General features: G+C 39.9%; 2 protein-coding genes across 2 annotated transcripts in view; both read right to left on the bottom strand.

Moving 5' to 3' along the window:
* Window positions 1-1,428: 1,428 nt before the first annotated feature.
* On the bottom strand, window positions 1,429-19,491 carry LOC102240956 (poly [ADP-ribose] polymerase 15). Its single transcript, XM_014547003.1, is given in 9 exon segments — window positions 1,429-2,131; window positions 2,444-2,618; window positions 5,413-5,546; window positions 9,297-9,506; window positions 12,016-12,183; window positions 14,473-14,535; window positions 17,647-17,796; window positions 19,276-19,357; window positions 19,359-19,491. Coding segments are annotated over 9 exon segments (1,341 nt in total). The 5' UTR covers window positions 19,428-19,491; the 3' UTR covers window positions 1,429-1,841.
* Window positions 19,492-19,724: 233 nt separating this feature from the next.
* Window positions 19,725-24,307, bottom strand: part of LOC106727657 (poly [ADP-ribose] polymerase 15-like) — a 26,637-nt gene continuing 22,054 nt past the window's right edge. The window contains exons 3-4 of the mRNA XM_014547004.1: window positions 20,886-21,122; window positions 19,725-19,835 (exon numbers count right to left, since the gene is read on the bottom strand). Coding sequence (XP_014402490.1) covers window positions 19,797-19,835; window positions 20,886-21,122 — 276 coding nt within the window. The 3' untranslated portion in view covers window positions 19,725-19,796. The remainder of the gene's footprint in view (window positions 19,836-20,885; window positions 21,123-24,307) is intronic.

The raw sequence follows: 24,307 nt of genomic DNA, 5'->3' as shown, positions 1-24,307 counted from the left end.
TGCAGAGAGGCCCATGTGGAGAGGAAATGAGGACTCCTGCCAACAACCAGCCATATAAGGTATTTAATGACACATAAGGGGGAAATGATACATATAGTACAGAACTCAATCATTAAGATTGTTTGCAGAAAAATTAATAACATGAGAAAAATACTTGTAATGTTAAATGAAAAATGTAGATACAATCTTGTATAATTGGTAATTGAATAAAGTGTTATTTTGATTGAATAAAGTGCGATTTTTACTTTCTTGAAGGTGGATAAAGAAACTAGAAGGGAATACATAAGAATACTGGCAGTGGTTTCCTCGAAGTATTGGAATTATGGGTGATGGAGTTTGGTGAAGATTTTTTAAATGCATTTCTGTACTCTTTAAATGTGCATGTGCTTTATTTATGATAACATAAATACTTCTTAAATGTCTGCAACTCTTGAAAAGTAATGTTTCAAGATAAATATGCTGCTAAATATTTTAAGAATTTACCTCATTCTAATATAAGGGATGAATCTGAAGGGCCACCATCTATAAAAGAGATATGTTCTGTGTCAGTGTAGGTAGGACAGTGATCAGCAGGTAACAGACACAGAAGAATAGATTTCAACTCAGTATAAGCAAGAGTTTTTTGATACTTAGGGAGGTCCTGGAATGGAATACAATAGGTTCTCTCAAGATGCTGCGCACTGGAAGTGGTCAAGCAGAGCCAGAGGGCTTTTTGCCCTAGCAGATGGTGAAGGGAGAAAGATGAGGAGACAGTGGGACCAGATGATCTCTAGTGCCCTTTTTACTGCTAACATTTTATCAATTTGTCATTCATTCACTTATTCATATGACCTCCAAGATGGCCCCCAATCATCCTTGCCTACTGATGGCCATGCCTTGTTTAATACCTCCCACATTGAAGGAGCTGATTCATGGAACCAATAGGATATTGTAGAAAGGAGGGAGTATGACTTCAGAGGCTAGGTCATGAAAGATATGGTGGCTTCTGCCTGCTCTTTCCTGAGTTGCTCACTGTGGAATAAGTCAGCTGCCACGTCATGAGGACACTAAAGCAGCCTGCAGAGGGGCCCATGTGGAGAGGAAATGAGGACTCCTGCCAACAACCAGCAAAAACTTGCCAGCTATTAGAGTGATTCCCTTGGAAGCAGATCGTCCAGCCCCAGCAAAGCCTTCAGATGACTGCATCCCCGGCCTTCAACTTCACTGCAACTTCACGACAAACCTAAGTCAGAACAACTCAGTTAAGCCATGCCTGAATTCTTTACCCACAAGGACACTAAGTTTGGCAGTAATTTGTTATGTAGCATTAGATATCAATACAACACATTTTTACCTGATTTGTTTCACAACAAATTTGACATAATATTCTTTGATTCAGTCACTCTATTGCTAATAAGAGTTTCTTAAGGAGGCAAAATCCTGAGCTGTACAATAGCAGCCTATTAATTTAATAGTATGGTTTAGCTCAACACAGTTGGGGGTCTTAACACATTCCAATAAGAACAATGACAACTTGGCTTTAGAATGATTCATCTTATTTCTTTTCCAATGGAAGAAAAAGAAATGTGTTCTTTGTTTCTTATGGATTTGGTGTCTGTAGTTATAGCTATAATTGTGTCATTTATATTTCTCAGCTTCCACCCATCAATATGATCAGAAGAAAGATATGCTAGAAATTGCAAGAAAGCATTTTAAAAGGCTTTTTTTCAGCATTATAATACCTAGCATGGAGATTTGTTTTATCTGTTTAAACAAACCAAAGGCAAAGACAAAAATTCTATGAATTGTTCTCATAAATAGATGACTAAATCACCTCTAAAGTTTTTTTTTAATCCCAAATTTTAACATCTGAAAGTTATAAGATATTCTGGGTAAGCTTGATTATCAAAGAATACCACAAATAACTTTGGATGTTGTATATCATCTGTGACAGAGTCAAACAGATCTATGGAATTGTAAGGGTTCTTTGGTGGAGGCGTAACTATTCCTTCACGTCCAAGTGTGTAGACTCCTGTAAGTACTCGTACAACATAAATATGTTTCCTCCCATTGCTGTCTGGTCTGGAGTATTTATCATCAGCGGAATAACTGGCATCAACAGCAAAATAAGTTCCTTTTCCATAGGCTACAGCTGCAGAGAGAAAGACAAAACCCTTCATAAGAACATAAAATTATCACAGTGTACAGAACCATACCCAAACCTGAAAATTAAATAAGATTTTAATGCAGTTCTTGGTCACCACAGCCACTTTTCATCATTTCTAAAATTCCCTTCATCTGTCCTGGAAAGGTTGCCAGTCTCCTTTTGGGTGAAACAGAATGAGCTCTATCCTGACAATGACAGTATGGCTGCCATCTATGGCTACACTGCTTGGGTATGAATAGTCAACATTAGAACATCCATTCACCTCGTTCTGACCAGTAAGATTACTTGCTTCCTTACCATTCTTCCCAGCATAACTGCGATTAAAGCCGTGCTGATTGACGTGTGGCACAGAGTGTGCATCTGTCCCATGGAAGAGGATTTTCTCATTATCTATATGGCCATTCTTGATGTCCATGTGCTTTTTCTTTATCTGGTAGCTCTGCCAGAGAAATTCATTCTGTATCCTTTCAATCTACAAATGACAAAGAGCAAAACATTTGAATATGACCATAAAGCTCAATGTAGTGTTTGCTGTGGCCTTTAAGCAATATAGAGAAGGAGGATAAGGAGAAGAAAATGCAAATAAACAGCAAATTCAGAGTGGGTACTGACAAAAGAGAAAAATTCTGAGATGTTCTAAACTGAATTACAACGGGCTGGAGCGTGGAAGACCAAACAGCTAACAAGATTGCTCTCATTCCTGAGTATTTGTTGGACTGTGAATTCACTTCTAAGAGGCCATTGCTGAGATTATCTAAAGGAGGGAATAGCCAGGCACCACCAAACCCCAGGAGCCTCAGCTTCTTATTTACACATTTACTTTCCAGATTGTTGCTCACCATGAATCTGAATGAGCAGACACTCTGCCTGACCAACTCTGTGCCTATCTCAGAACTAGCCCAGCTTCATCTTTCCCCACACTCTTTCTCTACCCTCAGCCAATGTACACTCTTTCAAACTAGTACTTACATCTTCTTGCCCCTACCTGATGCAAAATCCTCGCTGACTCCAGGAGGGCGAGCCTGCTATCTTTTCCACCTGGCACTGCTGCAGGAGGTTTAGACTTCACGCCTCAGGACCTGGTCATTTTTCTTGGTAGCAATGACCCAAAAAACCCTTTCTTTTCAAAAGACTTTCAGCCGTGGAAGTTACAAATTTTCTTTAACAGTAGCTATTTTTAGAAAAGGGGTAGCCTAAAAGCATCTGTATGTTATAATACTGCTTATTATTGGTATCTATTTTACATAAAAGAACTTAAAATTTATATTAAAATGTTTACCTGGAATTCCTAGAAATTTATTGACATTCAAACTCCTACTCATTTGTAATCATTTAATAATTATTTCCATAATTCCTTCTGATCTCCCAATCATATTCTTTCTTCATTGCTCCAATTATGGTCACAGATCACCTCATAACTGCCTAATTTAATGACTATTTCTTTCCAGAGATATCAACAGCATTTTAAACCATGAACCATCCTCTCCTTGGAACTTTGTCCTTTAACTTTTTTTCAGGAAATCGTTCTCTGTTGGTTCTCATTCCTTCTAGAAAATGAATTTAGTTCACTAATCAGCTATTGAACATCTAGTATGAATCAAGCACTGTGTTGGGTCTCTGCCCTTAAAACACTTTTAGTCTAGAGGGAGAGAAAGACAAGAAAACAAATCATCACCCCTCACTGTGAGAAGGGATGGATTAGGAGAACATACACAGAGTAGGAAAGCATCAGAAAGAGATCCAGATAATCTACGTCTCGGGGGAGAGTAGGAAATCTGAGCAAATGGTGTTCTGGAAAGAAAGACAAAAGAAGGATCGAAGAAGAAGGGAGTGGACAACGGTAGCAGATATTGAGGGGAAGCCAAGTGATGAAGGCAGAGGGAAAGTTATTCTGCTGAGTGTGATGGAAGCCTCATGATGAAGATTTGGAATAGGAAATGCATGAGGGGGTTGACTGGAGGAAGCAAGGGAGGATTCCAGGTACCTGAAGGAGATCATGAATTAGTAATGATTTTACTTAGCAGCAGCAGGAGAGAAGGTAGGTTATAGAATTAATCCAAAGTTGGTGTTTTTCAAAATGGGTATGATAGAAGGACAAGAGCCAAGAAGGTTGCAGAAATTGGGTAAACAAATTAAAGCGAGGTTCCAGTACTCTCAACAGCTTTGAACATAATGAAGCATCTCCTCCTTTAAATATGTCCCTTCCACAATCTCTCTTTACTGGTTCTTCTTTCTCAGGAATTTTTACTCATTCCTTCCATAGTATTGTGTCCCACAATATACTAAGTACGGGAATGCAGAGATGAGTAGGAGGTGATTCCTACCTTACAAAGTCCGCAGTCAAACAGGGGACTCAGGCATGTGCAAAGTTACCAAAGCACAATTTCATAAGTGCTCTAATGTAGTTAAGTACACAGTTTTATGGAAGAACCAGCTAGATTTTAAATTACTAGGCTGTCACACCCTGCTCTGATACCTATGGTATGATAAGGACCTTCTAATAAACTCCTACACTTTACTGGCTACTATTTTTATGCAGCATAGTGAATGGACATTGTAGAATCTCTGAACATCTATTCCACTTCATCCCCATTATGGAGCAACTTCTGGTTTGGGTGGAGTTGGCCCTCCTTATAGTTCTAGAATGGAGCCCAATTGGGTTAAGTAAATCTCATGATGGGTTCCAATAGCCCAGGTCTAAGGCAATCAGTATATAGTAACTTCCCCAACCCGGACTGGTTGGAGTGTCCACTCAACACAAAGACTGGTACTCTTATCTGTTAATTGTGGGACTGAGCACAGTGTCTCTTCTGAAGAATATGAATGGAGGAAGCCGAGACTCTCTGGTTGCCACCAGCAGCCATCCTATAATCACGAAGGGACTCCTGCCTTCAAACGAGGCTGACACTGTGAACAGCAAATCCAGAGAAACTGGATCCAAGGCGTCATCGAACCACTGGATCAAACTGCTCCAATCACCGTCCTACTTCTGGACTTTCCATTAATTGTCAATACATTTCTTCTTTCTAATCAGTTTCAGTGGGTTTTTGAATTGTAAGTGAAAGTATCCCAACACATATATGTAACTTTTGGGAGTCTCCTTTGTTATTGTGAATGCATGAATCATGAGATTTGAAGTCTATGGAACTTGCATGAGTCCAATTAAAACATAAGGTGTAAAAGAAGAAAGAGTCTTATATAAAAAGATAGTTTTCATGTTAGTTCTTCAATATTTAAAAGAAGTCATTTTTTAAATGCAATATTACCTTCTCTATTCTGTAGGAAAGACAAGTCTGAGAGAATTTGTTCTTCACAGTGTCATATTCTGACTGTCCAGGTTGTAGCTGGATCATACGAAACAGCTGCTGATTCATGTCAGACCGGTATTCAGGAATATTATCTGGAAATTTAGCATTTGGTGAAACATGACATTCATCTCTGAAAACCTAGGCATTTTTAATGCTCTTTCTTCTTATTCTTCTAATCCTAGTCTTTAGGGTGGGAGGAAGCTACACACTCAACTATCCTAAATTTGATAAACACAGATGAAGTGAACAGTTCTGACACTAATATGACATAGGTTAATTAATAGTTTAGCAAAAATATTTAGATAAACTTAGATTCACTATAGCTTGAAATGATAATTTTCCCAGAAATTTCTATGGAATGAATGCCATAAGAAGCTAATATGTAAACATGAAAACTAATTTATTGGTGTTTTCACTTTTATCAGTTCTATTTAGTGTGGTTCTTTACTATTTTTCTTTTGCAACATGATTATCCTGCTAAAGATATTTAAAACACATTGTTCTGTATCCCATCTTCCTTGCTAAGTAAACACCACCTAAAGAAAATAACAGAAGTGCTCAGTGAATGCTTTCACATAAAGTGGTGATGCTCAAAGTTTCCATTTGCTTTCCAATAACTTCCAGAAACTTTAAACACACTGAGCTACACAGACATCAGCGTCCTGAGGTGGTATGACTAGTAGAAATATGGACAGATTGTATTAGAGAAGAAAATGCCACAATGCCACAGATTAAAACCAAAGGATTTCTCCTTACAAACAAAGCCACAATTTACCCATTTTTAGTGAAAGATATGCCAGGCCTGGGAGAGGGATCTAGGGCACTCCCATCCTGTTTTCCAAGTCCATTCAGGGAACGAAATCCTAGTGACAAAGTGAAGCATCTCACCCTAATCTGGGAGGTCTTTCAAATTCCATTTTCAAAGAGTTTTTCTGGAAAAGTTTCCCCATGGTAGGGTGTGTAGTTTCTGCAAATTCAGTTCTTTTCTTTCCCCCACTGTCCACCCCTTCCAGATCTTTTGGCCTAATCATTTCTAGTCCTAGGGGCTAGAGTCCTCTTGGACCTATTCTTTGTTTTTCTGAATGCAGCAGGCAAGATGGAAAGAAAGGGGAGTGTTTCTTTGGGCCCTCCCTTCCTTTCAAGCCAAGAGCTTACAGAGCAGAAAACTACCAGCACTTGGAGTCAGAAGACCTGATAAGCCTCAACCTGTGACCAGCCATGAAAATCTTCATTTTCTCATCTGTAAACTGGAGATAATAAAATCTGTTCTCTCTACCACCCCATGACATTGTTACAAGTTTAAAATAAAGTAAGAGACATTAAAGCACTTTAGGAGATGCCAAGTCCTTTATAAACAAACACATGGTTATTGTACTTAAAAAATGATCACTCTTGATCTTTTCTACAGCCCAGTGCTTCATAAAAAACATCTGAACCACCTTTCTTTAAGAGTACTGGGCACTTTGTTGAGCTCTTTCCCTATAAATCTCTTTTAAAAGATAAATCTCTCTCTCTCCTTTCCCACTCCCAGTGTTGAAGACAAATGCCCTCCTACACCTTTCCTTGTGCGCCTGCCTCAGTCTCCTCTCCACGAGTGAAGGTGGGATTAAACACCAAGAATCCCGGCTCTGCCTTCAGTGTCCACTCTCTTCACCTTTCATATTCTCCACAGATAATCCAACTCATGCTCAATGGCTTCAACTCCCATCCACTTACATGACTCCCAAATATATATCTCTAGTGTCTGATATACAGTTGGTGCTCAATAAATTCTCTCTGAATCAATAAATAGTTTTAATATACATTGGAAAGTAACCGTGTATCATCTGCTCAAATGAAACTCAAAGCTATCCCTTTTAAGTTCTCTTTTAAAGAAGTCCATGAGCCCTGGCTGGTGTGGCTCAGTTGGTTGAAGTATGGTCCCATGCACTGAAAGGTTGTGGGTTTGATTCCCCGTCAGGACACATACCTAGGATTCAGGTTCGATCCTGGTTGGGAAGTGTACAGAAGGCAACTGATCAATGTTTCTCTCTCTCTCTCCTTTCCCCTCTCTCTAAAAGCAATAAACATATCTTCCTGTGAGGATTTTTAAAAATAACAATAAAATAAAGAAGTCCATATGATAAATTCTTACTAAAATTGAAGTTTGTCTTTGCCAATAAACTTCCTTTTTATCTGACATTTTATCAGTATTATTCCTATTATATAACAACAAATTTTATGTGAGGCAGTTTTGTTGTTTTTTTTTTGCCTCAAGTACCATATGATCACCTGTCTGCTTATTTTAGTCATTTTTTGTTTCCTTCCTTCTTTAACATTCCTGTTTTATTATGTAAATTTCATGTCAATTTAAATTCTTGAGAACAAGTTTAACTTTATTTTTTTACTTTACTAATAATGACTTACTGCTCTTATATTTAAATAAAAAATGTCCTCTATAAAGACCAAAGGGAAAAAATGTTCATTTATACATCCCTAGATACTATAGTAGATATTATTTGTTATATTTAACTGTCTGGCATCCTTTTCCCCCTTTTCTGGGAAAAGCATCCTGAATTTCCTTTGGAAGACAACCCTTCTCCATTGCTTCAGATAGTGACCCCTCCAGTTTAAGTATAGAGCCTATGACTCTGGCTTGACCAGTTAGTATAATTCTGCAAAGATTACCTAAACTGGTCCAATCAGAAGGAATCACAGGCCTTATAATGGTACTTCTGTTCCCAAGCATCATATTCCTGATGGGATATATTGCTATGGGATTCTCTCTCTCCTATTGGGCCTGATCATACAAGGATATGGACCTGAAGCTGCGAGCAGCCATCTTTCACTATGTGGAGCCTGATAATAAAGACAACACAGCTGAAAAGAGAATGAGAGATAAAGAAAGTCAGAGTCCAGATGATATCAAATGAGCAACTGGGTCAAACTGGGCCTGAAGCCAAGTATGTCTGGACTTTATAGAAATGTGAGTCAATGAATTCCATTTTTTGCTTACGTTAGTTTAAAGTGGATTTTCTATTACTTGCTACTGCCAAATCTACTAGTATTTTTATTTATTTTGTGTGTGTGCATGGAGCTCTTACATGTACTGTGTGTTGCAGCACATTGAGGAGAATAGTTATCAGGAAATAAGTGGAAGGAGAAATGAAATTCTTACTGGCAGACAACAATTCTCAGTTTCGGAAGGCTGCTGGTGACAGTTATGCCTCATTGCCAGTAAAACTCAGTGCTTTCTGGGTAAGTGCTCATAAAAAGGGTAAAAACAGTGGTTGCAAGAGGAGACTATGTTTCTAGTTATTTTAACAGCAATACGGAAGTCACAAAATGGGAGAAGGCTAGATCAGAGGAGCAGGTTGATACAGATACTTTCACAGCAGGAATCTGTTTGCTCATGATGAAGTACAGCCAGATGATCCTGGCCTCTCTTTTCTTGCATCTGCTTCTGTTCTCAGGCTAACTTGTCTAGAGGTGGATGATCAATAAACCAGTATTGACCAGCTAGTTCATAGCTACAAGAGGCACTGAAGGTCAATACCAAACAAAAAAGAAGAACATGAGATCATTGGCTTGGATTTTCAAAGTCTATTTCCCTTTTCTGCTTTCTCAGCCCTTCTCTTCTCTTTCTGCTCATTTGTTATTCCTGTTTCCCAGGCATGATTTTGTCCCTCAGAAGAATAATTAGTTGACAGGAGATTGTGTTCCATAGTTCTTGTACTTTTCCCAAGTATTATAGGAGGTTTTCTGTAAAGTCCTAAAACTGATTGAAATAGTGAGCATTCGCATCTAAACACTTTCTAAGTGATATTACAGATAACCACATGATTTTTAAAAGAACATCTTACATGCAGCCTTGGAAAATGTGGACTGGAAGGTAGGTAATGTGGCTATTTTTTCTCTTTTCTTCATGCTGTCATAGAATACATTCAGCAGCTCAGTTATAAAGATGACAACTTTAACTTTTTTTAATGATGGAGTAGAATGTTTCCGTGTGAAGTCTACAATAGCATTGATTATGTCGTCAGCAACTCTGATTGGGTTTTTCCCAGCATTTCCTGGAAAAAAAAAATTAAGTGACAAAAATAGTTTCAGCTGGTGTAGGTCATGTGATCAGATTTGGCAAATGCAGTTCTTGATGCCAAGAAAGATGAAAGCAACACCTGACAGCCAGAAACTGACCTGGCACTCATAGCTGGGTCTTGGTGTTCTCCAGCTGAACACAAATTTCATAGAGCATCATCGAATATAACCACTCTGTAACCATGATGAATTAAGCCAAAAGGAGACTGCTGCATAGTCATGTCTGACCACAGACAAAAATATGAACACTATCCAAACCACCATAAATGGCTCAACACCCCCATCTTGACTAATATGAACAATCGTTCTTCGTTACCAATCACAGCTTTCGCTACACTCTTCTCTTCTTCCAGATAATATACCTAATCATAGAATTATGTCTGCTTCCTTGAAAGCATCCAATCCAAAGCAAAGCCCTACTTACTTGTGACTGCCATGAAGTTGCCTAGCACAAGCTCAAATCTATTAACAAGTCCTTTCCACAACCTCTTGCTGAGATGCTGAATACATCCCCATAGTGTGTACTCCTAGTGGTTTTAGCTGAAGGGCATTGAAAGTGCAGATAAAAGAACATGCTATTTGGATGCAGAAGATATGGGTTTATGTCCTGGCTCTCCACTGATTTACTGTGTGATCTTAGATAAGTCATTTGATCTCACATATTAGTTTGCTAGGGCTCCGATAACAAAGTGCCATGGACTGGGGGCTTAAGCAACAGAAATTCATATTCTTAAAATTCTGGAAGCTAAAAGTCTGAGATCAATGTGTTGGAAAGATTCATTTCTTCTGAGGCCTCTCTTCTAGGCTAGTGGATGGCCATCTTCTGACTGTCTCCACATGGTCTTCCTTCTGTAGTTATCAATGTCCTAATCTCCTCTTCTAACAAGGACACCAGTTACACTGGATTAGGGACCACTCTAATAACCTCATTTTAACTTAATTACCTCTTAAAAGGCTGTATCTCCAAATACAGTCACATTCTGAAGTAGGAATTAAGGCCTCAATAGATGAATTTTGGGGGACACAACACCTCTAAACTTCAGTTTACTCAGCTATAAAATTGGAGATAGTAGATATTAGAGAGAAGACAATGTTAGCTAAGACGATAATAATTAAGAACATAATGGTAAAAAAATAAAAGGTAATGTAGAAAAAAAGTAATAGTTGAAATGTACAGGCTATGCTGCCTAGGTTTGAACTTAGTTATGTTGCCTTCTAGCTGTGTGACCTTGTGCTTTCATACTTTAAGTTCTTATCTATCAGTGGGGGAAACTAATAGTCAAGGCTAGGTCCAAGTTATGTAAGTTTTGAAATGTATACATCTCAGAAGAAGAACACAAAATTACAAATAGAAAATTAAGATAAAAGTGAATATTTAGAATCAGAAAAGAAATCACAACTAAGTATGAATTTTTAAATGTTGAAAATGTATTCCTATGTCATCTTTCTTAGCTGTTTTCCAAAAATGTTTGCAGCCACTCCAACACCCAGTGCCCAGGGAAAACTGAGAACTCAAAGTAAGAAGTAACAGTGGTCTTAGCCGGTGGTGATCTCACTTTTGAAGTTTTACTAAATCATATAAGCATGTGAAGGCATCATTAGGGTCCCCCTCAGGGCTTTTTTAAAAGTATGTGCAATTGGGTGTGAATGAATCAGGGAGTGAGCAACTAGGAGCAAATGATTGTATGATATGATAGAGATGATGAGGAAAGTGTTCCTAGAAACTGTGAGCAGGATGAGTCTGCGCTTGTTGGTTAAGGATAGAGACTGTGTCTTAGTCGTGCTTTATACCGAGTGCCTTGCACAGGGCCTGGGTAACTGCATTTCAATCTAATGACTCCACAAATGAGGACCCAATTGAGAAACACAGCAGCAAACCAGTTGGGAGTGGTCTTATGGGTTTGGAAATGAAAAAGAAGACTGAAACTGAACTACCCTCTGGAAGAAGATTTAATAGGACCTGCTGACTACAGGGGTCTGGGACACAAAGAAGCAAGCGTGGCAGGACAGCTGGGAGTTCATGGCGCCACCAAAGGAGGAAACTAGAAAATTAGACAACTCAAGGGATGATGATGAGTTTGGATTGTAATATCAGCATGTTTCTGGTGACAGAGAAATCTTTCTGAGGAGATTCTGGAGAAGGCTAGAAATGCTGATTTGGGAGTCAGTGCTGAAATGGTCATTGATACTAGTGTAATGAGAATAAATGAGTCACCCAAAGGGGAAAAAAAATGAACAGTGAGAAAACCATGACGTTAAGGGCCAAACATGGGAAGATACTTAGGAAACCTAAAATAAAGAAAAAGATGGATAAAAGAGGCACAGGACCCACAGATGGCCCTAGAAGGGTCTGACAGGTTGCCTGCCCACTTTCTGATTTGTATCACTATCGCTTTCTGGACTCAGCATTGAGTTCATTAAAAGTGAAACTGTCTAAAGGAATCTGGGTTATTCTGAATCTTTGGGTGATGAGAGGCTGCAAACCTGTTCCAATGGCAGGAAGGGCAACAGATGTGTACTTCCTCTGTTCACACTCTTCTAGAACACTGGAAACTGATTTCCTGACATCATTTTCTCCAAGGACATGAATTATTATATCACACGATAGGAATCCACCTTGTGTAACTATAAAATCTCTGTGAGGCTGTGTCGCTGGAAAAAAAGAGGAAACACACACAGCACATTAGTTACGGGAAGCAACACTGATTTTTGAGAAACGAAAATAGCTGACAAAGGAAAAAGCCCTGAAGATTCCTGACCAAGTGTAACCTCCCTCGATCTAGCTGGTTTCACTCTCTGGGACTGTGACAGGCTCATTTCCTTTACAATCCAGGTTATTCATTATTGAATAGTTTGGGTGCTCTTCAAAAGCACTCCACCTGTGTTAATTCACTCAATCCTCAAAGCAAGCCTATGACGTAGGTTCTGTTTTCTCCATTTCACAGGTTAACAGGTGGTTAAGGTCAGCAGCCGAAGACTGCCCAGGATTTGAACCCAAGCAGTTAGTATCCAGAGCTCTCAGCACCCACTCTACTGTCCAGGAGAGTAATTTATACCTCATTCAGCCAGATTCATTTTTCAAGGAGGTGAAGGTAATATACTGTGTGGTGTGGAGGTGTGAAAGCATGAAAACTTCCCCTCCCACAGAACCCATAGAGCTCGTGAGCACATGGAAATTATCAGGGCTTGTTTTAAGGCACCACCTTCTGGTACTCTGAGCAAAGCAAGGCTCCAGGAAAATGTGCGAGGAGGAGAACTGGTCCCTGCCCACCCCACCCCGCCCTCCTGGTGAGCTTCCATCGAGCAGGCACTCACTGCTGCCCTCAGGTGTCCACCTGCTGTCCTCTCCCAGGTATCATCCTTAGACTATTCCAGCTGTCAGCCCAGCTTCATGCTCTGCTTCTGCCTTTCAAGGTACAGCTAGCTCTTGCAGCACACAAATAAATCCCTGCTGATGTCCTCATGTTGGGACCAATGTTACCATCCTCTGATCTCTCTCCAGGAATTTATTCATTCCAGAGAAAATGTCTTAATCAGAGGAGAGTTATTAAGGTGGGAATTTCAGGCACAACAATAGGTCAGTTGTGGGAATGTGTTGTCAAACATGTGTCTTCTCCAAATCACACTCAGAACTGTCTACTCTGCAAGGTTCAGTCCTGGTTTTGAAGGATGAATAGTTTATGCTCACTCTTACAGGTTCTTCACCATGCTATAATAAAAAATAAATATTTCGTCCCTGGCTCCTGGTTCAGAGTTCCTGGGACCCTTCAAATCCCCTGAGTGATAAGAGTATCTTTTATACATTAATGAGATGACTCCTGGAGGCTGGGGAGTGGAGCTAGATAGCTCCCAAAAGACCAAGCTATCTTTCTAGGATTGGAACTCTCAGCCCCACCCCCTGACCTCTAGGGACTGGAGAGGGGCTAGAGATTGAGCTCAGTCACAAATCCGATGGTTTTATCAATCATGCCCACATAATGACAACTCCATAAAAACCCTTAGACAACAGAGTTCAGGAGCTTCCTGGTTGTCAAGCACCTCTAGGTGCAGGTAGGGTGGTGCACCTGGAAAAGGCATGGAAGCTCTGTGCCCCTTTCCCCATACCCTGTCCTGTGCTGGCTTAAAATTGTAGGTGCACTCCTGCCTGGGGTGCCACACCAGCAAACTGAACTTTCAAACCAAACCCTCCTTTTCCTGTAAATGCTCCATTTGGCCAGAAACTTAGTATATCCAGTCAGCCAATCCCCAAACACCAACTCTGAATCAACTCTAACCACTATATTTATTTCCTTGTTTCCTGATCTTTCTAACTAAAGTACAATATACAACCCCAGCCAATCACACACTGTTTCCATGGTCCCACTTCCAATCCTCCAAAAAACTCGCTCTTGCCCACAGTCCCTCAGGAAGAGCGCTCCACACTTGTAAGGCACTGCACTCCCCTCCATGGGTTGTTTTCATAAATACAGGACCTCACACTCACTATTAAATTGTTTTAGTTTTGTCATTTGACACATTTCTTTCACTTGGCTGTTCCTTTATAATAAACTGGGAAAGGTAAAAAACGTGTTTTTACAGAGTTCTATGAATTATTCTAGTAAATTGTTGGACCTGAGAAGGAGTTATTTGGAACCTCTAAATTTATAGCCATCAGAAGTACAGGTGGCCCCTGGAACTTAAAACTGGCATTTGAAGGTGGGGCCAATCGTGTGGAAGTAAGACCTTTAACTTGTGGGATCTGGTACCAGCTCAGATAGGTAGTGTCAGAAGTGGAGAATTGGTTGGTGTCAGAAAACCCCTCAGACCCACACAGGCTCCTCACCCAGGGAACCCACCTTCTGCCAAAGTGCTCACCACTTACTCCACCCATAGATCCTCTCACAGTAGTCTCAGCCCTTTAATTTTCAATAGGTTGTAAGCAAAAGCAACATAAGATCATACCTAGCACAGCACATTCATCTTCCACAGCTGGTCCAGCACCTTCTAAAATTGCTTTTGACACCCCTACAGAAGACATATTAATGATATAAAGCATCTGTTAAAATTCAATAAGTAGTAATAGCTTTTGTACATTAGACTTTTATTCAGCTCACCCTTTGCATAATCCATTGATGTCCCCCTCCTTAGCAAATCACCTTTCTATAGCTGCCTTCATTCAATGGCAGATGAATAAACAATCTGATCCACAGGATGAGGGCACTGCCCAATAGCTGAAAGTCTCCAGTGTCTGCAGCTTTACTGGGATATTTCTGCAGTTATTTAAGTTTTCTTTCTTTTTTTTTTTTTTGCATTCTATGCTTACTATTTTACAAAATTGAATAAAAATATTAAAATAAAAGTTCTGATACGAATGAGAAGCATGGATCTCAAAACTATAATAACCCTGAGCAATTTACTAAAGTTCTTTGATTTTGTTATTTCATTTTGTTTGGCTGGGTTTTTCACAATTAGACAGAGAGTTGGCTGGCTTCAGTCCAGTGAATCTTCCGATCAAGGCTGCAGCCTCACCACCTTGGTCACGTCTAAGGACAGGTGGGTTCATGGTTGAAAACATGGTCTTTGCATTTTGACACACTGGGTTGGCGCTGACTCCACCACTTACTAGCTAATAGGTGACTAGTCAGTTCCTCATCTGTTACACAAAGGCTGGCATAGTACTTTTCCTACAGGGCTGTTGAACATTGAAAGAGGTAATGGATGAAAAATACTTAGCACAGAATCTAGCACACAGAAAGTACTGAATAAATGTTAGTTATTTTATCATCATGAAGATCTATTGATCTATTATCTATCTATCTATCTATCTATCTATCTATCTATCTATCTATCTATCATCTATCTATCTATCTACTCATCTGTTACACAAAGGCTGGCATAGTACTTTTCCTACAGGGCTGTTGAACATTGAAAGAGGTAATGGATGAAAAATACTTAGCACAGAATCTAGCACACAGAAAGTACTGAATAAATGTTAGTTATTTTATCAATATATTGATCTATTTATCTATTATCTATCTATCTATCTATCTATCTATCTATCTATCTATCTATCATCTATCTATCTATCTACCTATCTACCCATATCTCCTTGATTATGAATTGTCTCTTTTAAAACATCTCCTTTTTTCAGTTTGTTTGTTTTGGTCTCTGACTTTGCAATGGTGGAGGTTTTTCTCAAATAGGTGACATTTGTCACTCCATTCATATGTAAGAGTGATTTTGGAAGCTCCATGTGCAGGAGGCTTGCTGACTGATAGGCTTCAGTGTAAGGTGAGCAGGCAGTAACTACTGGCCTTTAGGATGGTCAGGTTCACTCCCATCTCCTATGTGTGGGGCATAAGCCCATCTGCTACTCTGAGAGCCCCACAGGGATAGGGGCTGGGCACTCACTATTCAATACAGACACCTCACTGAAACCCTGTTTTCAGTCTAGCTCCCCATCCTCATCTCACCTGTTCCCAGTGTGCTAAGTCTGGAAAGCTCTCTGGTTCAGTGTCTCTAAAAAAATTACACCTCCCATCTCTGGTTAGGAAAGAGCAAAGGAAGTTACTGCTGCACAGGATGGGGGATAGCATCAAAGGTCTAAGTGCTACTGATTCAGAATTCCATCCAATTCCATTTTTACCTCTTTTTATCCCCTGCCTTCCCAGGTTCCTGCTGCCTCCAGTTCCTGTGTTTCTAGGGGCTGCTGTTCTCTCCTGCAGGTACTAAGTGTTCTCCATTCTGTCAGCTACCTCCACTAGCTAGCTGCTTCCCATCTTGTGAAAATATGTTGCTATCTCTGTTTACTGTTGTTTTCCCTCCAACTCTCTTTCTCTGTGGGTTTATACCCTTTTAATTCCTTTACAGTTGCTCTGTCAGAGTTTCAAGAGGGGGGGAAAAATAAATGCATACATGCAATTTACTATGTTTTAAATAATTGAATGTTCTTTATGGCTTTTAAAAAATTGAATGGAGTCCTAGCCTGTTTGGCTCAGTGGATAGAGTGTCGGCCTACAGACCAAAGGATCCCAGTCAAGGCACGTTGGTTGCAGGCTCCTCCCTGGCCCAGGCCCTGGTCAGGGCACCCGCAGGAGGCAACCAATTGATGTGTTTCTCTCACATCGATGTTTCTCTCTGTCTTTCCCTCTCTCTTCCACTCTCTCTAAAAGATCAATAGAAAAATATCCTTGGGTGAGGATTAACAAAAAAAAATTTTTTTTGAATGGACATTCTACAGATTCACTTCTGCATGGTAAGTTCCATAATATTTTGAGATGTAGAAAATATTAAAAAATGTTTAAATCTTTACTGTTGAAAGTATTACATATGTCCCCATTTTCCCCCATTGACCCCTTCTAGCTTGCCCTGGTCCCCCACCCCAGGCCTTTACCATGTTACTGTCTATGTCCATGGGTTATGTATATCTATACATACAAGTTCTTTGGTTGATCTCTTCCCACACAGCCAGCCACTCTATGTTTTATCTTGCCCTTTTAATTTAAAAATTAGTGTTTTATAGTCTCAGCATAAAAGATGTATCAGCATATGAGCAATGTATATAAGTTATAAATAAATAGACATGTGGCAAGGGCATGCTCAAAAGTGTTATATCAAAGGGGCTGGTCAAATATTTTAGGGAAAATTAAGAAAAAGAGGTTGAATTTCATTTGGGTCAGTATAGTATAGAGAACAGTTATGGGAGGTGAGATGTGAGTACCAACATAAAAAGGGGAAAATTACACACTTACAATTTAATAGAAGAACTTAAAGCTGATTAAATTGTAAGTGTGTAATTTTGATAGTTCAGAGCTAAGAAGGGGATGAGAGCTGACAGTAAGTATAATGCACTAGGTACACCCCACCTTTACATCACTTATACCCCATCTATGCTTCTTTGGGAGTAGGCATTTGACAGGCAGAGAAAGTCCAGCTCAGAGAGGTTAAGTGATTTGTCCAAGGCCACAAGATGGTAAGTGGCACAGCCTGGATTCAAAGCCAGCTCTTTCTGATTCCAAGGCCTGCATATTTACTACACACCTCTCTGTCTACTCAGGGAAATATTAGCCACCATTTCCCTTCCAGAAATTAGTTGTATTAATAGCTACAATCAAGTATATAACTTAAATGAAGTACCTGATTTCAGGTTAAACATCCTTGTTGTTGAGTTTACAATAACATCTGCACTTTCTTTTGCGATATCTCCAATAGCAACCTGGAAAGTAATTGCACCAATTTTCATTTCACACTCTGTGGGCCAAGAGCAAGTGACAGTCCCAAAGATACCTGAAAAGAAAGAAGATGGATGAAGGAGCAGCTGGCTTCTGCAGGAAAAACACGAAGGGTCTCTGCTCTCTTCCTTTCCCCTCTAAATAAATCCAAACATTACCATGTCTCCTAGTCTATTAAGCAGCTGGGTGTTCTTTTTTAAGGAAATCAGAAAACAATGCTTTGTAGCAGTAGGAATATCTACATTTTCCCAGTTAAATAGGATGAGGCAGAAACATCTGATTGACCATCTATTTGTCTGCAAAAGTTGCTGTGGTGTCAGGAGTGAGAAAGAAGGTGAGAGAGCAAAGTATACTCTCATTTCATGCTGACATTTCTGGGAGATTCCTTTTTTTATTTTTCAGCTTTATTGATATATGGTCGACAAACAAAAATTGTATATATTTAAGGTGTGGATTGTCAGTTTTCATTGTGAAATGATGCCACAATTGAGCTGATTAACACACCCATTCTCACACAGCTGTCGTGTGTGTGTGTGTGTGTGTGTGTGTGTGTGTGTGTGTGTGTGTGTGTGTGTTGAGAACCTTTGAGATCCACTCTCTTAGAAAATTTCAAGTATTTGATACATTATTATTAAGTGTATTCCCCATGATATATATTAGGTCTCCAGAGTTTATTCATCTTATAACTGAAAGTTGGGAGATCCTCTTATTACCATTTTACAAAAAGGAAAAATGGTCAGAGTGGCTAGGTCATTTGTTCAACGTTAAACAACAGCTCACTAATCAACATGAGCTTTTCCTCCCCCTTCATATCCCACTGGAATAGCAATATCAAGACTGCTCTGGGAAAATTACCTTTAGCATGTTGACATATCACTGTCCACTCTACACTCTGAGGCTTTACAACTTAGATGTGCCATTTCAACTAATGCCATAAACTCTTTAGACCTCCGTTTCCACATTTATACAATGGCAACAGAACCAATCACCTGCCCATGGGGCCATGGTATAAGTTTAAATAATATAATACATATGAAAGCAATCAGTGAAGTTTAGTGTGCCATGCAAATTTCAGTTATCTTTTAATATCATATTAGAGGCCCGGTGGACAAAATTCATGCACTTGTGGGGGAGGGGGAGATCCCTCAGCCTGGGCTGCGCTCGCCTGCCGTGAGCCCGGCTTCTGGCTGAGTGGCACTCCCTCTGTAAGAGCAAATTGACCACTAGGGGGCAGCTCCTGCGTTGAGCATCTGCCCCCTGGTGGTCAGTGTGCATAATAGCGACCAGGCATTCTGCTGTTCGGTCAATTTGCATATTAGCTTTTTATTATATAGGATCTTAGAAATTCTGGCCTCATTACCAGTGATTTCACTCACAACAATATGATCTATTCTTTGGAATGCACTGACACTTTCTCCATTACTGATTTGTTCTTCACGGGAATTTGTCTCTTTCTATGGGACTTCAACTAACACCAAAGAGTTACTAAGCAAAGGGAAATACTGCCCCAGCAGAACAACTTGACCAGCCAGACCTTGGGTATTTCCAACCATGAGAATCTTCTCCTTGTTGGGATTTCCACTCGACCATCTAGTGAATTTATCTAAAAATGCCTAGATAGAAAGAAACACAGTTACTGACCACAACAATGCTCTGTAGAAATATCAGCCCAGTTTTTTGGAACATGGAGAATCAAACATCAAACAGAAACAATCGTTCTCAATAGATTTTCTCCTTATTTCAGAGACTTTTTAATCAAAGGGTTATGATTCAATTTAGGAATTTCCTAAATACCAGTGCTGACTTATATTATTTCATGGGAAGACCACACTTCTATGGGCAACCAACACTTATGGGCAAGGAAGTAGAAAATGCTGTTATTTATACATCTACCAAAGACATCAGATTGCACTTAGGTTTGCTTGCCAGAATGAACAGAAGAGACATGTAACCATACCTTATGGCTTTCATCATCATCGAGATGTACCAGAAAGTAAACTTTTTGTAAGGTTTTCAGCCACGCACTGTTACTAAATTTGGACACTTCTGACAGGATTAGTTCAGCAAATACAGCTTTGGGAAACCCCAGATTTCCTGTTGCAATCATGGGAAATGTGATTGATGAGAAAGATAGCTGTTCTACAGTCATCAAACATTTCTTGATTATATTTGCCATTATCTGAAATGTACAAAATGCGTTTATATAAGTTAGGGCTCAAGCTGGCAGAAAACATAAAAACTGTGGTTACAGCAACCCTGACCAGGACCTCTCTGTTATCCTAGGCTTTGTCAGGACCTATGGGATCAGAAAGAGAAACCAAGAAGAGGGGAGAGGACTCTCAGAGAGATTCAAACTCATGCAGGAGAGAGGGCCCACCAGTATGGAAATGGTTATGAGTATCTCATTGTAATTAAAATTGATGTTTATGAAGAGTTTTAAATAACATGGGCAAGTGTTTATGTTATGTAAAAAAGGCAGTATTAAAAATGGAAGAATATATCAACTACAAATAAATATGCATAAAACTGAATTGAAGGTAATACAGTAAAATGTTAAAGTTATCTCTACGTGGCTGGATTATGATTTTTATTTTTGTGCTTTCTGTGTATTTCCTGCAATGTACACATATTACTTTATATTCTGAAAAAAAAAGTTGTGGGGGTTAAATTATGAATAGAGATGGGAATTAGGTCATCAAAAGAAGGGCACTGACCCTTTTTCATTCTACACCACAGTTTTGGCTGCATTTCTTAGTTATACTGAAGGATTATTATGCTAATCTAATATTCAGATACCATTTCTGGAGAATCCCAATGATTGCTATCACTTTTAAGGGTCATTATCTGAAATGTACAAAAGGTACACGAAAGGTAATAAAGATTTCAATAAATAGACAGGGTTAAGTACATGTTAGGGTTTCTCAACCTGGGCCAGATAATTGTTTGTTGTGGAGACTGGCATATGCCTTGTAGGGGATTTAGCAGTAGTCCTGGCCTCTACCCCTAGCTACCAGTAGCAGTTGTAACAGGCCAAATGTTCCCCTGTGAGATAAATTCGCTTTGGTTGAGAACCACAGATCTATACCATGCAAGGAGATTTACCAATTTTATAAAATGAAATGGAGAACTAAGGACTTTTTCTACCTGCCAAGAAGACCCTGCTCCATTATCCCAGTCTGGAGCCACAACATGGAGCACAGCTTTGCAGTTCAGATTGCAGCCACTTGTCATGAATATGCTACCCACTTCCTCCTCTGTTTCCTGTCTGGTGGCATTTAACTCTTTCTGGAGCATGGGACCAGCTTTACACAAAAGAGACTGAGAGAGTGATCCTCTTCCAAGCTGAAGATCCGTGGGTACAGTGTTGACAATGACATCGGCCTTAATGAAAACAGCAACAATTTGTTAGAGGTTGAATCAATAAATAACTGCTGAGCACCTTTGACCTGCTAAGTATTGCGGGGTACTGCACAAGCTATGCTTTGCATCTCATACTGACCTATCAGCCCTACCCTCAGGGAGCTTACAATTTGTTGTTAGTACTTAGCCAGTGGTTCTCAACCTTCTGGCCCTTTAAATACAGTTCCTCATGTTGTGACCCCAACCATAAAATTATTTTCGTTGCTACTTCATAACTGTAATTTTGCTACTGTTATGAATCATAATGTAAATATCTGATATGCAGGATGGTCTTAGGCGACCCCTGTGAAAGGGTCATTTGACCGCCAAAGGGGTCGCAACCCACAGGTTGAGAACTGCTGGCTTAGACACTATAGTGAGGTGAGCCCCAAAATTTAAAAATTAAGGAAATACATACCCACTACCATCAAGTCAAAAAGTTATGAGTCAGAGTAGAGCTATGAAAATGACTGAAACACCCAGAGACACAAAATGAAAGGCAGAGGCAGAAAGAGAAACACACAGAAAGATTGAGAGAGACTGAGGAAGAAAGAATTGCTTTTAGGCAGGCAGGAACTGAGAATAATTATTTTGAACACATTAATACTAGTATACATAAAGAAAGAATGGGTCCATCTGAAAGGGGGTTTCTAATTAGCCTTAAAGGCCCCTAGACCAAGGAAGGTCACTGGAGTGAAGGTCGGCTGGGTCCATGCAGCCTGTCCTAAGGCACTCAGTTCTCCAATGTCTGTGCCAAGACCATCTCTTTGATGAGATGGGGTCATGGCCTGATGCCAATAGATATTAGATATTCAATTCATCTAATTTCACTTATTCCAATTTTTTTTCAAATTTGGAGGGAGAACACTGATCATATGGATTTTGATTATTCCAGTCCCTTGGGGAGCTCTTCCTCATTGTAAATGAAAAGGTGTTTATGTCTTGGGGCCACATTATAGTTCTATTTCACACTCCAAGTTAACAATCAGCACTCACGGGTCCACCTCAATCTTATATGAAGTTAGTTAACATAAACTAATCTCTGGACCCAAGAAGGTCCTTGCAGGGACAAGAGTGAGTGAGCCTTCCAAAAACAAAAAAACTAGATCCAGCCCACTTTCGTCTCACTCCCACTTACAGCCTCACTCTCTGCTTACTGATTCAATATACTAACAAGTAAAAGGTAAAATGGCCTTAATGTTCAAATCAGTTCAAGATAACAAAAAAAAACCCTGTGTGTTAAATATACAATTATTAATTGCTATAGAATTTCCAAAAAAGAATAGGTATTTAGATTAGATTTTTTAAAAATACATATTTTATTGATTTTTTACAGAGAGGAAGGGAGAGAGATAGAGAGTTAGAAACATCGATGACAGAGAAAAATCGATCAGCTGCCTCCTGTACACCTTCTACTGGGGATGTGCCCGCAACCAAGGTACATGCCTTTGACCGGAATCGAACTTGGGACCTTTCAGTCCACAGGCCAACGCTCTATCCACTGAGCCAAACCGGTTACAGCTAGGTTAGATTGTTTAGTAAAGTCTTTACAAAGAGGATAATGGATAGAACTAATACAGGTAGAAAGAAGGCAGGAAAGCAGTCTAAGTGGGTACTATTTAAGAAAATACATGGAATTGAGGAAGGTCAGAAAGTTGGCCCATTTAACTAAAAGAGAGTCTCAATGGTGAGAGACAGGGCTGGGAACAGATTTAGGGCCAGATGATGGAGAACTCTGAAAAGCCACCTTTTTCTGGACTTTATCCTATAGGCACTATAGAGCATCTGATACAACGTTTTTGGAATATGCATCAAACAGCAATGTAGAGGATAAATTGGAGTGTGAGAGACTAAAGGCACGGTGGTGAGGCCAGTACCAAGGGAATGAAAAGGAAAGGGTGTGTACAAGAGACCTGTGCAAGGAAGCTTGGAAATTCACTTGATAGGGAAAGGAATTCAGAGACGAGTTTAAGAGGATTCCAAAGTTTATACATCCTCATCCATTGGTGAGAATAGGTAGCCTGGCATGATTTGACAAGAATTTAACAATCAATAGACCAACTGTGTAGTGGAAAGACCGAGATCAGTATTGGGGCAGTATCTGAACCCTGCCAGTATTGGCTGTACAATTGGTCTGCATAACCACTACACTTTGCCAATTCCTAGAGTGACAGAGAAATTTAGTGAACTTTTGTGTCATTCAGTTTCTTTCTAGTCTGATTATATTCACCAAGCAATCTCATAAGAGTCATCTAAAGAGCTCACTATTACCAGTAGCAATGGCAATTATCTTTCTCGTTGCCAATTAAATAATTGCAATTACATTTTACAAATGAGTCATTTGAGTTTGCTTGTCAGGCCAGGTTTGGTTACAATGATAAGATTCAACTTCTCAACCTGCAGATCTGAGGACAAAGTCCTGAAACCATGTAACAAAAGAGTCTATGGACTCTATTTATTTTAGAGAACATGAAGAAAGTAGCTGCCTGCCTCGCCTCTGCCATCTCATTAGCTGCAACAAAAGTAAAAAAAAAAAAAAAAAAAATCCAGAGGAGAAACCAAGATGGGGGCATAGGTAAACACCGGAAATTGCTGCCTCCCACAACCACTTCAAAATACAACTAAAAGACAAAACGGACATCATCCAGAACCACAGGAAGGCTGGCTGAGTGGAAATTCTACAACTAGAAGGAAAGAAAAGCACACTGAGACTCAGAGGAGGTGTGGAAGTAAAATGCAGAGGTACGGAGGCGCACGTGGAAAGGGCTGGCAACTGAGGACACGGTTGTCTTTTTCAATTGGGAGGGAGTCTCAAGCTCCCGACTGCTCTGAAATCCAGTTCTGGGGACCCAGACTCATACGGGGAAAAACTGGACTGTCTGGCAGCAGGCGGAACTCGAGGGCAGCTTTCTCTCAGGGCTGCTTGCAGCAATTACTGGGACACTGAGATGAGGGGCCTCTTAGGGTAGGACTGAGGAGCAGCCATAGCTGCTTGCTCTGCCCTGTTGATCCCCTGAGATCCCTCCCCACCCAAGTTGTGCTCAGAGGCTTTTGCATATGAAAGGCCTGGCCCTTTGCAATCTGAAAATTACCTAACAAACTGAAGCTGGGTCAGAGAGACCCAGAACTTCCAAAAGAAGGCCCAAGGCCCCACAGCAGCTTGCATT

Source organism: Myotis brandtii, unplaced genomic scaffold (assembly GCF_000412655.1).
Source record: "Myotis brandtii unplaced genomic scaffold, ASM41265v1 scaffold46, whole genome shotgun sequence".
NCBI lineage: Eukaryota > Metazoa > Chordata > Mammalia > Chiroptera > Vespertilionidae > Myotis > Myotis brandtii.
The sequence above is the reverse complement of the archived record's forward strand: the minus strand, read 5'-3'. Positions and strand labels throughout refer to the sequence as shown.